Here is a 14,222-nt window from a genome sequence, read left to right on the forward strand (position 1 = left end):
TCACGGTGGAGATTGGCTGACTGGCTGACTTTACCTAATCATTTTATTTGTTTATCATATAAAAACAATGTTTTAAAGGCCACTGGTTCTTGCTGACTGTCCTTGTGTCAGTGTCACCGGTCAGTCCAGTTTGTTGTAGACATAAGAGTCATCGAGCCCAATCACAGCCTCAGAATTGTTCTTGTCCTGTAACCTGTTGATGCTTTTAAAAATATACATGGAAGTGGTGTCACAATCACCCAGAGCCCAATGGGACACCTTCACAATTTAATACACGTAACGAAGCAAAAAGTAAAGAGTATTTCCCTCTGAGTAGACATAGAAAGTGGCATGAAAAGAACATTTGTACATAACATTAATTGAGTACTTGTCAACACATTGTGATCTCTTACAGGCTGTCTGGGTTTTTTTCCAGGAAGCTTTCTGTTGTGATTTCTTGATGCGTGAGAACTGCAAAGCTACTGAGAATAGTGATTGAAACAGAGTAAGTGATTTGTTTAGGGGGAACAAAAAACCGACCAACAGAACCAATGTCACAGTCCGAGTAACTCAGTTTAGACTCCACATAAGGTACTTCATTTGGAACCAGGTTTTACTCAGTGTGAAGTGAGTCAAACATGAACTAATCTTTTAAATATCTGTCCAGTGCAACAGTCAGGCCCTGAACAGGTTGTATAACCATAACCCCAAACACAGTTTGAGCTCTTAACTAGATGTTGGTCAGTGAGCAGCAGCTGCACCATAAACTCCCCCTCTCTCGCTCTCATAAATGCTGCTTATCTTTTTCCTGTGTGTGTAGGCAGCTGTTCTTTCCCGTCCTTTGTGTGTGGACAACTGTTCTGTCCCGTCCTGTGTGTGTCTCTACCCTTTTTCCCCCACTGTGTCTGTGTGTCTGTATGTATGCATGGCTGTGTGTGTATGTGTCTGTGTGTAATGAATGTTTTTGTGTCCCCCATGTCAGTCATTTTTATTTTATTTTTTAACCTTTATTTATCCAAGTAAGTCGATTTATGAACAAATTCTCATCTGCAACAATGACCTGTCACATTCACACAGTTCCACATTCATACCTGGAAGCTGCCCAGTACAACCACAGTCTGATCTGATCACATTCATACCTGGAAGCTGCCCAGTACTACCACAGTCTTTTTATAAGAATCAAGTATAATATAATTTTTTATTTTAATCTTTGATATATTTGAATGTGTGTGATATATGCTCTGTGTACTAAAAAGCTTACTGTGGCTTTAAGAAAGATTTGTTACAGTTGAACGTGTTGGAGTGAGAGACAGGAATTGGGGGAGGGTTGTGCGAGAGACTAGAGGGGGACATGAGGCTATCGGGGCTCAGAGAGAGAGAGAGAGAGAGAGAGAGACCCAGTGCAGAGCTGCTGGATTTCAGAGACCAGGATTAGGACAGGGACCAGAACAAGAGCGGAATGGAGGAGGAGCAGCAGAAGCTGGAGCAGCGGAGCAACAAGGTCCCCAGAAGAGCAGCAGCAGGCTCGACCTCTGATAGCAGCGGTGTTCAGGTCATTGTTAGGACACAACAAGTACACTAAAGACACAAGATGGCCGACTCTCATGGAAACAACATGGGGCTCTGTGTGCATTAGCACACATGCTTCTCTCCGTGTGAAAAGGGGCCATAGGCGTAAAAAGAGGTTTTTAAAAGTCTCGGTGTGTCCAGCTCTCAGTCCGTTACTTAAACCTTAAATTTCTTTTATCTTGAGTGTGCAAATCAAATCCATTATTTTTCAGATGGAAGATTGAGACAACATATGATGAAGACGGGAACAATGTGTGCATCTTCGCCGCGGCCCTTGAGCCGAGATTCCGAAAACTCAAGTTCCTGTCCACAGACGACATCCTGAAGGTGAAAATGAAACTTCAGACCCTTGCACTTGAAGCCAGACGAGTGCAAGTGAAGGAAGAGCCTGAAGAAGATGACTCCCCCAGTGGTCAGCCAGATCATTCCTTATAATGTGTGGTCTACATTTGATACTGAGCAGCCCTCTATACTGTAACCACGCCCACGTATTCAGGCCCACGCCCCTTTTATAACAATTAAACCGTTTGAAGGTAGACCCTTGTTTGAGGTATCATTGAACTCAGCAGAGACTTCCTCCTTCATTGGTCATGGTTTAGCCCGCCCCCTATGCTTAAACCACACCCCCTTTCACAGCTAATGAACTGTACGACTTAGGGTCTTGTGTAAGGTATCTTTGAACTCAGCAGGGAGTTCCCTTTTCATTGGTGACGATTTGCGGTGTCTGAGTGCTGCGCAAATACACGGTCGCAAGGAGCGGTGTCTGCCAGTTACCCCGACGCGCGCAGAGGTGCGAGGGCCCGTCCAACGCTGCTTGCAGCTTTAATAAAGTCTGTGATTGTCTCTGTGTTAATCTGCAGGGCTGTGCCCCCTGGAAGTCGTACTTCCTGTTCCACTACAATCCGTTCACATCCGTCTTCAAAAACATCAAAGGCATTTGCACCGACTTTGAGAAGGACACCAAACCGGTAAGAATGGACTAAACCCTTACTTCTCTACTTCTTTCTTTTGTTGTCCCTGTTCTTTTGTCTCCTCTCCACCTCCAGATCACGATCTTTCAAAGAAGAGTATTTTCTGAGTAATTACAATCAAATGCTGGTAAACTCATTGCAAAGTGAAGTCATTTTGTGTGATGCCACCGTGGAGGCATTATTCTAAAGATCCACTAAAACGGATCTGCTTGTACACACCTTTTTAAAGCTGGGGTTGGCAGTTTTCAGGAAAAGGCAAAATAAATGACAGGATTGTAAAACTCTTCCTTCCTCCTGCAGCTCTCCCCTCTCTGTCGTCAGCCCCTCTCTTTATACAGTAACCTGTATGAGTACTAGTCATTCATTTCAATCATCCCCATTGTCACTGTTATCCCGATGCTGTTATATAAGTTGTATTCTTTGTAAAGCTTTTTTGAGATGACGTACTGTGATTTGAGACGCTAACTCGCTACAGAACAAGAGCTTCAATTAGCCCCAGCTGTGAGCTACAGTTGGCAGAAGGCTTAACTATTAGCAACATTTTCCCTCCATCTCCTGATATTTATGGCCCGAGGGCCGACAGCGGCGAACGCCCTATTGAAACTTAAGGAATTATTATTATTATGGCAAATGAATTGCCTTTTTTGATGGGCTTAACATATTCAAAAACTCACCAAAATTGGCGTTCCACATCAAGTCGGGTGAAAATTTACGTATTTTAAGGTTTTCGGGAATATGTTCACAGAAATGGCTCGCTAGCGCCCCCTACAAACTTAAAAAAATTGAGCCCCTGCAGTACGTTTAACGTAGATGCGATTTTGGCCATTTCCACATGTCGTAAAAAAATGTTGACAGGAAAAACATCGGACATGTGGACCTAAATGTGGATAGAAAAATTTCGTAAATGTTGACAGGAAAAATGTCTTAAAAAAAAATTTTGAAAAATAAATGTTGACAGGAAAATGTTAAAAAATTTGTTGACAGGAAAAATGTTGAAAAATAAATGTTGATAGGAAAAATGTCGGATGTGTGGACCGAAATGTGGACATGTGGACCGAAATGTGGACAGAAAAATGTTGCAAAAAAATATCTTGACAGGAAAAATGTCATAACAAAGAAAGTGGATGGAAAAATGTTGCAAAAAAATCTGGACCGGAAAAATGTTGCAAAAAAAATTTTGACAGGAAAAATGTTGAAAAATAAATGTTGATAGGAAAAATGTCGGACATGTGGACAGAAATGTTGACAGGAAAATGTAAAAAAAAAATGTTGACAGGAAAAATGTCATAAAAATGAAAGTGGACGGAAAAATGTCGTAAAAAAATGTGGACCGGAAAAATGTTGCAAAAAAGATTTTGACTGGAAAAATGTCATAAAACAGAAAGTGGACGGAAAAATGTTGCAAAAAATATCTGGACCGGAAAAATGTTGCAAAAAAGATTTTGACAGGAAGAATGTCGCAAAAAAAATCTGAACTGGAAAAATGTTGAAAAATTTATGTTGATAAGAAAAATTTCGGACATGTGGACCGAAATGTGGACATGTGGACTGAAATGTGGACAGAAAAATTTCTTATAAAAAAAATTGCAAATAAGATTTTGACAGGAAAAATGTCATAAAAAAAAATCTTGACAGGAAAAATGTGCAAAAAAGATTATGACAGGAAAAATGTTGAAAAATAAATGTTGATTGGAAAAATTTCGGACATGTGGAACGAAATGTGGCCATGTGGACAGAAATGTTGACAGGAAAAATGTTGAAAAATAAATGTTGACAGGAAAAATGTCAGACGTGTGGACTGAAAAATGTCGTAAAAAAAAATGTTGATAGGAAAAATGTGGAAAAAAAAATCTGGACAGAAAAATAAATGTTGATAGGAAAAATGTCGGACATGTGGACCAAAATGTGGACAGAAAAATGTCTTTAAAAAAATATTGCAAAAAAGATTTTGACAGGAAAAATGTCATAAAAAAAAATCTTGACAGGAAAAATGTCGGACATGTGGACCGAAATGTGGACAGAAAAATGTCGTAAAAAAGAAAGTGGACTGAAAAATGTTTCAGAAAAATCTGGACCGGAAAAATGTTGCAAAAAAGATTTTGATAGGAAAAATTTCGTAAAAAAACAATGTTGACAGGAAAAATGTCGGACATGTGGACCGAAATGTGGACAGAAAAATGTCGTAAAAAAGAAAGTGGACTGAAAAATGTTTCAGAAAAATCTGGACCGGAAAAATGTTGCAAAAAAGATTTTGACAGGAAAAATGTCGTAAAAACAAATCTTGGAGAAATGTTGGAGAAATGTTGAAAAATAAATGTTCACAGGAAAAATGTCTTAAAAAAATTGTTGAAAGGAAAAATGTCGTAAAAACAAATCTTGACAAGAAAAATATTGCAAAAAAGATTTTGACAGGAAAAATGTCGTAAAAACAAATCTTGGAGAAATGTTGGAGAAATGTTGAAAAATAAATGTTGACAGTAAAAATGTCGTAAAAAAAAATGTTGACAGGAAAAATGTCGTAAAAACAAATCTTGACAAGAAAAATATTGCAAAAAAGATTTTGACAGGAAAAATCTCAAAAAAAAAATGTTGACAGGAAAAATGTCGGACATGTTGACCAAAATGTGGACAGAAAAATGTCGTAAAAAAGAATCTTGACAGGAAAAATGTCTAAAAAAAGAAAGTCGACGGAAAAATGTTTCAAAAAAATCTGGACCGGAAAAATGTTGCAAAAAAGATTTTGAAAGGAAAAATGACATTAAAAAAAATGTTTAAAGGAAAAATGTCGTTAAAACAAATGTTGACAGGAAAAATATCGGAAAAAAATCTGGACAGTAAAAATGTTGAAAAATAAATTTTGTGGACCGAAATGTGGACAGAAAAATTTCGTAAAAAAAATGGTGACAGGAAAAATGTCGTAAAAAAAATGTTGAAAGGAAAAATATCACAAAAAAAATGTTGACAGGAAAAATATCGAAAAAAATCTGGACTGCAAAAATGTTGAAAAAAAAATGTTGACAGGAAAAATGTCGTAAAAAAATCTGGACAGGAATAATGTTGCAAAAAAGATTTTGAAAGGAAAAATGTCATAAAAAAAAATGTTGACAGGAAAAATGTCGTTAAAAAAAATTGTTGACAGAAAAAATGTCGTTAAAAAAATTGTTGACAGGAAAAATGTTGTAAAAACAATAAATCTGGAAGGAAAAATTTTGCAAAAAAAATCTTGACAGTAAAAATGTTGTAAAAACAATAAATCTGGGCAGGAAAAATGTTGCAAAAAAAATCTGGACGGAAAAATGTTGCAAAAATAATCTTTGGTGACGATTTGCGGTGCCTGAGTGCCGCGCAAATGCACAGTCGCAAGCAGCGGCGTCCGCCAGAAACCCGGATGCGCAAGGGCCCGTCCAACGTTGCTTGCAGCTTTATTTATTATTTATTATTTTATTAATTAGCTTTTACTTACAGCGGGTGGAACTTCATCATAAAGCTAGCAATACCAAACCCCGCCCATTTAGAGTGAAGATTTTGATTGTCATTTGAAAGAACGCCCTCTGTAGATGTATAGCTTATTCCCTCCAGGATTTCGCGATGTCGCAATTTTGACCAATCACCGCAACTTTTCCGCACATTTGACCAATAACCTGAAGTTTCCCGCGACTTCAACCAATCACAGCAGTCCCACGTGCACTCTGAGAGCCAATGACCAATCGGGAGTGAGAACGGGTTGATGATTTCCTTGTTTTTTATATGAAGACGAAACGTGTGTGTGACTCATTTACCAACAAAACCTACAACGAAAGACCGTGCAAAACATTTCAGACTGTCCGATACATTTTAACATCAATGTAGACTTTAATGATTTAAAAGTCGCTGAAGTTGCTGCCGTTTCAATCCTGGCTATCGGCTCTCTGCAGCGGGTGGGGCTACTGCTCCGTTCCCCCTGCTACTGACGCTTGCACACACACAAACACACACACAAACAACACACACGGTGGATGCAGGAGAAAAAGGAGATGAGATGACACGATGACCTAAATTGACGAGAGCTACGCTCGTTATTATAAGTGCAATGATAAGTTAAAGTTCAATAAGTACTTTATCGAACCGTATGAATGTGTGTCCCAGGCCAGGTTAGTGTGTGTGTGTGTGTGTGTCTGTGTGTCTGTCCCAGGCCAGGTTAGGAAATGATCTAACAATGTAAAGATCAACAAGCCACTGACAGATATGTTCAAATTTGATTCATTCAATAAATTATTGTTTTTTGTCTTAAATCCACCAGCCATTTTCATATTACTCCAACATTTGCAGCATCCTGAGCCTTTTTGGTTACTAGGAAAACTCAGCCCAGAGTAATTTTATTCTCCCCAAAACAAAAAAAAACATTAAAAAAAAAATCGCAACTTTTTTGCAACTTTCACTGTCTCCCGCAACTTCACTGCAACAAACATACAAAAGACATCGCAACTTTTATCACAATTCTCACAAAAGCTCCCACGAAATCAACGTCAGCAACAAGCTCAAAAAAGGTTGCGAAATCCTGGATGGACTGATAGCTGGACCACCAATCACAGAGCTGAAAGCAGAAAACTTTTTCTTCTTAGCAACAGCAGAGGCAGCAAAAGGTGGAAAATTAATTTAACCCTTTACTTTCCAACACAAAATGACCAGGCAGCTTTGAAGGGTTTATTTCCTCTAAAACACTTTTTTAGATGTTTGTCAAATGATACATTGACAAAATATAATTACAACTGATGGCTTTTTAAATATGAATTTTCAGAATATCAACAAGGTGCATATGCTTAAATATGCTAACATGCGTATGTATGTGTTAGCATGGCTTGGCATGGCTAGCATATGTAAACATCTTAGCATATGTAAGTATGTTTGCATGTGTATCGCTCCAACATTGCATCTAACTCTCTGTTTCTATAGAAACAGATAGGAAGAGGCAGACTCGTCCATCACAGCTGTCAGCACTGTGGTAAGACGTTCACAACATCTGGAAGTTTAAAGATTCATCAGAGAGTTCACACGGGAGAGAAACCATACAGCTGTGAACTATGTGGGGCAGCTTTCAGACTGTTAGGTGCACTCAAAGGTCATCAACTCATTCACACCGGAGAGAAGCCGTTCTCATTTGAACAATGTGGGAAAACTTTTTCTCAGAGTGGTAACCTTAAAGTCCACCAACGCATTCACACTGGAGAAAAACCGTACAGCTGTGAACAATGGGTGGCAGCTTTCACAACGTCAAGTAGTCTTAAAGTCCATCAACTTATTCACACTGGAGAGAAGCCGTTCTGGTGTGAACAATGTGGGAAAACTTTTTCTCGGAGAGCTGTCCTTAAAAGACACCAACTCATTCACACTGGAGAGAAACCGTACAGCTGTGAACAATGCGGGGCAGGTTTCACACAGCTATCGAACCTAAAGGTCCACCGACGTGTTCACAATGGAGAGAAGCCGTTCTGGTGTGAACAATGTGGGAAAACTTTTTCTCAGAGTGATCACCTTAAAGTCCACCAACGTATTCACTCTGGAGTTAAGCCGTACAGCTGTGTTTGTGTCTGTCACAGACACAGACATGTGGACCGAAATGTGGACAGAAAAATGTCGTAAAAAAAGTCTTGACAGGACAAATGTTGAAAAAAAAATCTGGACAGGAAAAATGTTGAAAAATAAATGTTGACAGGAAAAATGTCGGACATGTGGACCGAAATGTGGACAGAAAAATGTCGTAAAAAAAAATGTCTTAAAAAAAATGTTGAAAGGAAAAACGTCGTAAAAACAAACCTTGACAGGAAAAAAAATTGCAAAAAAGATTTTGAAAGGAAAAATTTCGTAAAAAAACATTTTGACAGGAAAAATGTCTTACAAAAAATGTTGAAATGAGAAATGTTGAAAAATAAATGTTGATAGGAAAAATGTCGGACATGTGGACTGAAATGTTGACATGTGGACAGAAAAATGTTTAAACAAAATGTTGACTGGAAAAATATTGCAAAAAAGATTTTGATAGGAAAAATTTCGTAAAACACAATGTTGACTGTTGAAAAAAATGTTGACAGGAAAAATGTCGGACATTTGGACCGAAATGTGGACAGAAAAATGTCGTAAAAAAAAATGTTGACAGGAAAAATGTCATAAAAAAAATGTTGAAAGGAAAAATGTTGAAAAATAAATGTTGATAAGAAAAATTTCGGACATGTGGACATGTGGACAGAAATGTTGACAGGAAAATGTCTTAAAAAAAATGTTGACTGGAAAAATATTGCAAAAAAGATTTTGACAGGAAAAATTTCGTAAAACACAATGTTGACTGGAAAAAATGTTGACAGGAAAAATGTCGGACATGTGGACCAAAATGTGGACAGAAAAATGTCGTAAAAAAGAATGTTGACAGGAAAAATGTCGTAAAAAAAGATTTTGACACGAAAAATTTTGTAAAAAAAATGTTGATAGGAAAAATGTCGGACATGTGGACAGAAATGTTGACAAAATGTGACAGAAAATGTTGACAGGAAAAATGTCGTAAAAAAAAATGTTGACAGGAAAAATGTTGAAAAAAAAATGTTGACAGGAAAAAATGTCGGACATGTGGACCGAAATGTGGACAGAAAAATGTCGTGAAAAAAAATTTTGACAGGAAAAATGTCGTAAAAAAGATTTTGACAGGAAAATTTTGTAAAAAAATGTTGACAGGAAAAATGTCATAAAAAAAAATGTTGAAAGGAAAAATGTTGAAAAATAAATGTTGACAGGAAAAATGTCGGACATGTGGAACTAAATGTGGACAGAAAAAATTCGTAAAAAAAATGTTGACAGGAAAAATGTTGAAAAAAATGTTGACAGGAAAAATGTCGTAAAAAAAAATGTTGACAGGAAAAAATGTCGAAAAAAGATTTTGACAGGAAAAATTTCGTAAAAAAACATTTTGACAGGAAAAATGTCTTACAAAAAATGTTGAAAGGAAAAATGTTGAAAAATAAATGTTGATAGGAAAAATGTCGGACATGTGGACCGAAATGTTGACATGTGGACAGAAATGTGGACAGAAAAATGTCTTAAAAAAAATGTTGACTGGAAAAATATTGCAAAAAAGATTTTGATAGGAAAAATTTCGTAAAACACAATGTTGACTGTTGAAAAAAATGTTGACAGGAAAAATGTCGGACATTTGGACCAAAATGTGGACAGAAAAATGTCGTAAAAAAAATGTTGACAGGAAAAATGTCATAAAAAAAATGTTGACAGGAAAAATGTTGAAAAATAAATGTTGATAAGAAAAATTTCGGACATGTGGACAGAAATGTTGACAGAAAAATTTCGTAAAAAAAAATGTTGACAGGAAAAATATTGCAAAAAAGATCTGGACAGGAAAAATGTCTCAAAAAAAATGTTGACAGGAAAAATATTGCAAAAAAGATTTTGACAGGAAAAATGTCGGAAATGTGGACCGAAATGTGAACAGAAAAATGTCGTAAAAAAGAAAGTGAACGAAAAAATGTTGCAAAAAAGTCTTGACAGGAAAAATGTCATAAAAAAGAAAGTGGATGAAAAATGTTGCAAAAAAATCTGGACCGGAAAAATGTTGCAAAAAAGATTTCGACAGGAAAAATGTCGCAAAAAACATTTCGACAGGAAAAATGTCGCAAAAAAAATCTGGACAGGAAAAATGTTGAAAAATAAATGTTGATAAGAAAAATTTCGGACATGTGGACCGAAATGTGGACATGTGGACAGAAATGTTGACAGGAAAATGTCTTAAAAAAAAATGTTGACAGGAAAAATGTCAGACGTGTGGACCGAAATGTGGACAGAAATATTTCGTAAAAAAAAATGTTGACAGTAAAAATGTCTTAAAAAAAATGTTGAAAGAGAAAATGTCGTAAAAACAAATCTTGACAGGAAAAAAATTGTAAAAAAGATTTTGACAGATAGAATTTCGTAAAAAACAATCTAGATAGGAAAAATGTCGTAAAAAAGAAATTGGACGGAAAAATTTTGCAAAAAAGATTTTGATAGGAAAAATTTCGTAAAAACATTTTTTAACGGAAAAATGTTGTAAAAAAAAATGTTGACAGGAAAACTGTCTTACAAAAAATGTTGAAAGGAAAAATGTTGAAAAGTAAATGTTAATAGGAAAAATGTCGGACATTTGGACAGAAATGTGGACAGAAAAATGTCTTAAAAAAATGTTGACTGGAAAAATGAAAAATATTGCAAAAGATTTTGACAGGAAAAAATTAGTAAAACAATGTTGACTGTTGAAAAAAATGTTGACAGGAAAAATGTCGGACATTTGGACCGAAATGTGGACAGAAAAATGTCGTAAAAAAAATGTTGACAGGAAAAATGTCATAAAAAAAATGTTGAAAGGAAAAATGTTGAAAAATAAATGTTGATAGGAAAAATGTTGGACATGTGGACCGAAATGTTGACATGTGGACAGAAATGTGGACAGAAAAATGTCGTTTAAAAAAACAATGTTGACTGGAAGAATGTTGAAAAAAATGTTGACAGGAAAAATGTCGGACATTTGGACCGAAATGTGGACAGAAAAATGTCGTAAAAAAAAATCTTGACAGGAAAAATGTCGTAAAAAAGAAAGTGGACGGAAAAATGTTGCAAAAAAGATTTTGACAGGAAAAATGACTTAAAAAAAAATGTTGACAGGAAAAATGTTGAAAAAAAAATGTTGACAGGAAAAATATTGCAAAAAAGATTTTGACAGGAAAAATGTCGGAAATGTGGACCGAAATGTGGACAGAAAAATGTCGTAAAAAAGAAAGTGGACGGATAAATGTTGCCAAAAAAATCTTGACAGGAAAAATGTTGAAAAATAAATGTTGATAAGAAAAATTTCGGACATGTGGAGCGAAATGTGGACATGTGGACAGAAATGTTGACAAGAAAATGTCGTTAAAAATAAATGTTGACAGGAAAAATGTCAGACGTGTGGACCGAAATGTGGACAGAAATATTTCGTAAAAAAAAATGTTGACAGTAAAAATGTCTTAAAAAAATGTTGAAAGGAAAAATGTTGTAAAAAAAAATGTTGACAGTAAAACAATTGTAAAAAAGATTTTGACAGATAGAATTTCGTAAAAAACAATCTTGATAGGAAAAATGTCGTAAAAAAGAAATTGGACGGAAAAATTTTGCAAAAAAGATTTTGACAGGAAAAATGTCGTAAAAACATTTTTTAAAGGAAAAATGTCGTAAAAAAAAATGTTGACAGGAAAAACTGTCGCAAAAAAATCTGGACAGCAAAAATGTTGAAAAATAAATGTTGACAGGAAAAATGTCGGACATGTGGACCGAAATGTGGACAGAAAAATGTCGTAAAAAAAAATCTTGACAGGAAAAATGTCATAAAAAAGAAAGTGGACGAAAAATGTTGCAAAATATCTGGACCGGAAAAATGTTGCAAAAAAGATTTCGACAGGAAAAATGTCGCAAAAAAAATCTGGACAGGAAAAATGTTGAAAAATAAATGTTGATAAGAAAGATTTCGGACATGGGGAGCGAAATGTGGAGAGAAAAATTTCATAAAAAAAATGGTGACAGGAAAAATGTCGTAAAAACAAATGTTGAAAAGAAAAATGTTGAAAAATAAATGTGGATAGGAAAAACGTCGCATTTGTGGACCGAAATGTGGACAGAAAATTTTTGAAAATGTTGACAGTAAAAATGTCGATAAAAAAAATTGTTGACAGGAAAAATGTCGTTAAAAAAATTCATGACAGGAAAAATGTTGTTAAAACAATAAATCTGGACGGAAACATTTTGCAAAAATAATCTTTGGTGACGATTTGCGGTGCCTGAGTGCCGCACAAATGCACAGTCACAAGCAGCGGCGTCCGCCAGAAACCCAGACGCGCAAGGGCCCATCCAACGTTGCTTGCAGCTTTATTTATTATTTCTATTTTATTAATTAGCTTTTACTTACAGCGGGTGGAACTTCATCATAAAACTAGCAATACCAAACCCCGCCCATTTAGAGTGAAGATTTCAACAAGCCACTGACAGATATGTTCAAATTTGAATCATTCAATAAATTATTGTTTTTTGTCTTAAATCCACCAGCCATTTTCATATTATACCAACATTTGCAGCATCCTGAGCCTTTTTGGTTACTAGGAAAACTCAGCCCAGAGTAATTTTATTCTCCCCAAAACAAGAAAAAACATTAAAAAAAAATCTCAACTTTTTTGTAACTTTCACTGAATAGAATATCAGCAAGGTGCATATGCTTAAATATGCTAACATGCGTATGTATGTGTTAGCATGGCTTGGCATGGCTAGCATATGTAAACATCTTAGCATATGTAAGTATGTTTGCATGTGTATCACTCCAACATTGCATCTAACTCTCTGTCTGTTTCTATAAAAACGGATAGGAAGAGGCAGACTCGCACATCACAGCTGTCAGCACTGTGGCAAGACCTTCACAACATCTGGAAGTTTAAAGATTCATCAGAGAGTTCACACTGGAGAGAAACCATACAGCTGTGAACTATGTGAGGCAGCTTTCACACAGTTAGGTAAACTCAAAGGTCATCAACTCATTCACACCGGAGAGAAGCCGTTCTCATGTGAACAATGTGGGAAAACTTTTTCTCAGAGTGGTAACCTTAAAGTCCACCAACGCATTCACACTGGAGAGAAACCGTACAGCTGTGAACAATGGGTGGCAGCTTTCGCAACGTCAAGTAGTCTTAAAGTACATCAACTCATTCACACTGGAGAGAAGCCGTACAGCTGTAAACAATTGGGAAAACCTTTTCTGTGAGTGGTACCCTTAAAAGACACGAACACATTCACACTAGAGAGAAACCGCACAGCTGTGAACAATGCGGGGCAGGTTTCACACAGCTATCGAACCTAAAGGTCCACCGACGTGTTCACAATGGAGAGAAGCCGTTCTGGTGTGAACAATGTGGGGAAACTTTTTCTCAGAGTGATCACCTTAAAGTCCACCAACACATTCACTCTGGAGTTAAGCCGTACAGCTGTGACCAATGCGCCACAGCAATTACAACGTTATATAACTTAATATCCCACCAATGTGTTCACACTGGAGAGAAGCAGTTCTGGTGTGAACAATGTGGGAAAACCTTTTCTCAGAGTCCTCACCTTAAAAGACACCAACTCATTCACACCGCCTCCTCTTGAACATTTTCTAAAGCCAAGCTGTTGTTAGAGTGGCGAGAGGGAACAAATAGCGTGAGTCAAGACGCTGATTACTACCCAGATAACAAAAGAGAGCAGTCAGAGCCCAAAGTAGCCGAGGTCCAGGACCACTTGATAACCTAACCTAACGAACTAACTAACCTGCTTGATAAATATGGAAGAAAAACAAAGTGTGGAATTTGTCAGAGCACATAACATTGGGTGAAAGTTGTCCACACAAAGAAGAGCATGTAAAGATGACAAGTGAAAATCAGTGCAGTGAAAAACACGATGAGTGTGACATAACAGTTGTTTTCCAATGAGTCAGATTATGAGATATTCATGGTTGAAGCTTGTTGGAGAAAATAATTTACCAGTTTTAGTCTCATTTTATCCTAATATCCTCTTTCTGTTCACTGATTAAGTTGATCATATTTTACCATTTTTAAAAAAAACATGTTTATCTTGTATTGTGTAACTGAATGTTATTAACAATATATGTCAAGAGATGGAATTGTTTTAGGATGT

General features: G+C 36.3%; 1 protein-coding gene across 1 annotated transcript; it reads left to right on the plus strand.

Moving 5' to 3' along the window:
• Nucleotides 1-1,438: 1,438 nt before the first annotated feature.
• Nucleotides 1,439-13,450, plus strand: LOC144513633 (uncharacterized; the record flags this gene model as incomplete). Its single annotated transcript, XM_078244795.1, has 7 exons — nt 1,439-1,552; nt 1,768-1,960; nt 2,185-2,213; nt 2,409-2,516; nt 7,452-8,117; nt 12,955-13,043; nt 13,295-13,450. Coding segments are annotated over exons 1-7 (1,355 nt in total), but the record flags the coding sequence as incomplete, so codon positions are not given.
• Nucleotides 13,451-14,222: the final 772 nt, after the last annotated feature.

This window comes from Sander vitreus, unplaced genomic scaffold, assembly GCF_031162955.1.
Source record: "Sander vitreus isolate 19-12246 unplaced genomic scaffold, sanVit1 ctg304_0, whole genome shotgun sequence".
Classification (NCBI taxonomy): Eukaryota; Metazoa; Chordata; class Actinopteri; order Perciformes; family Percidae; genus Sander; species Sander vitreus.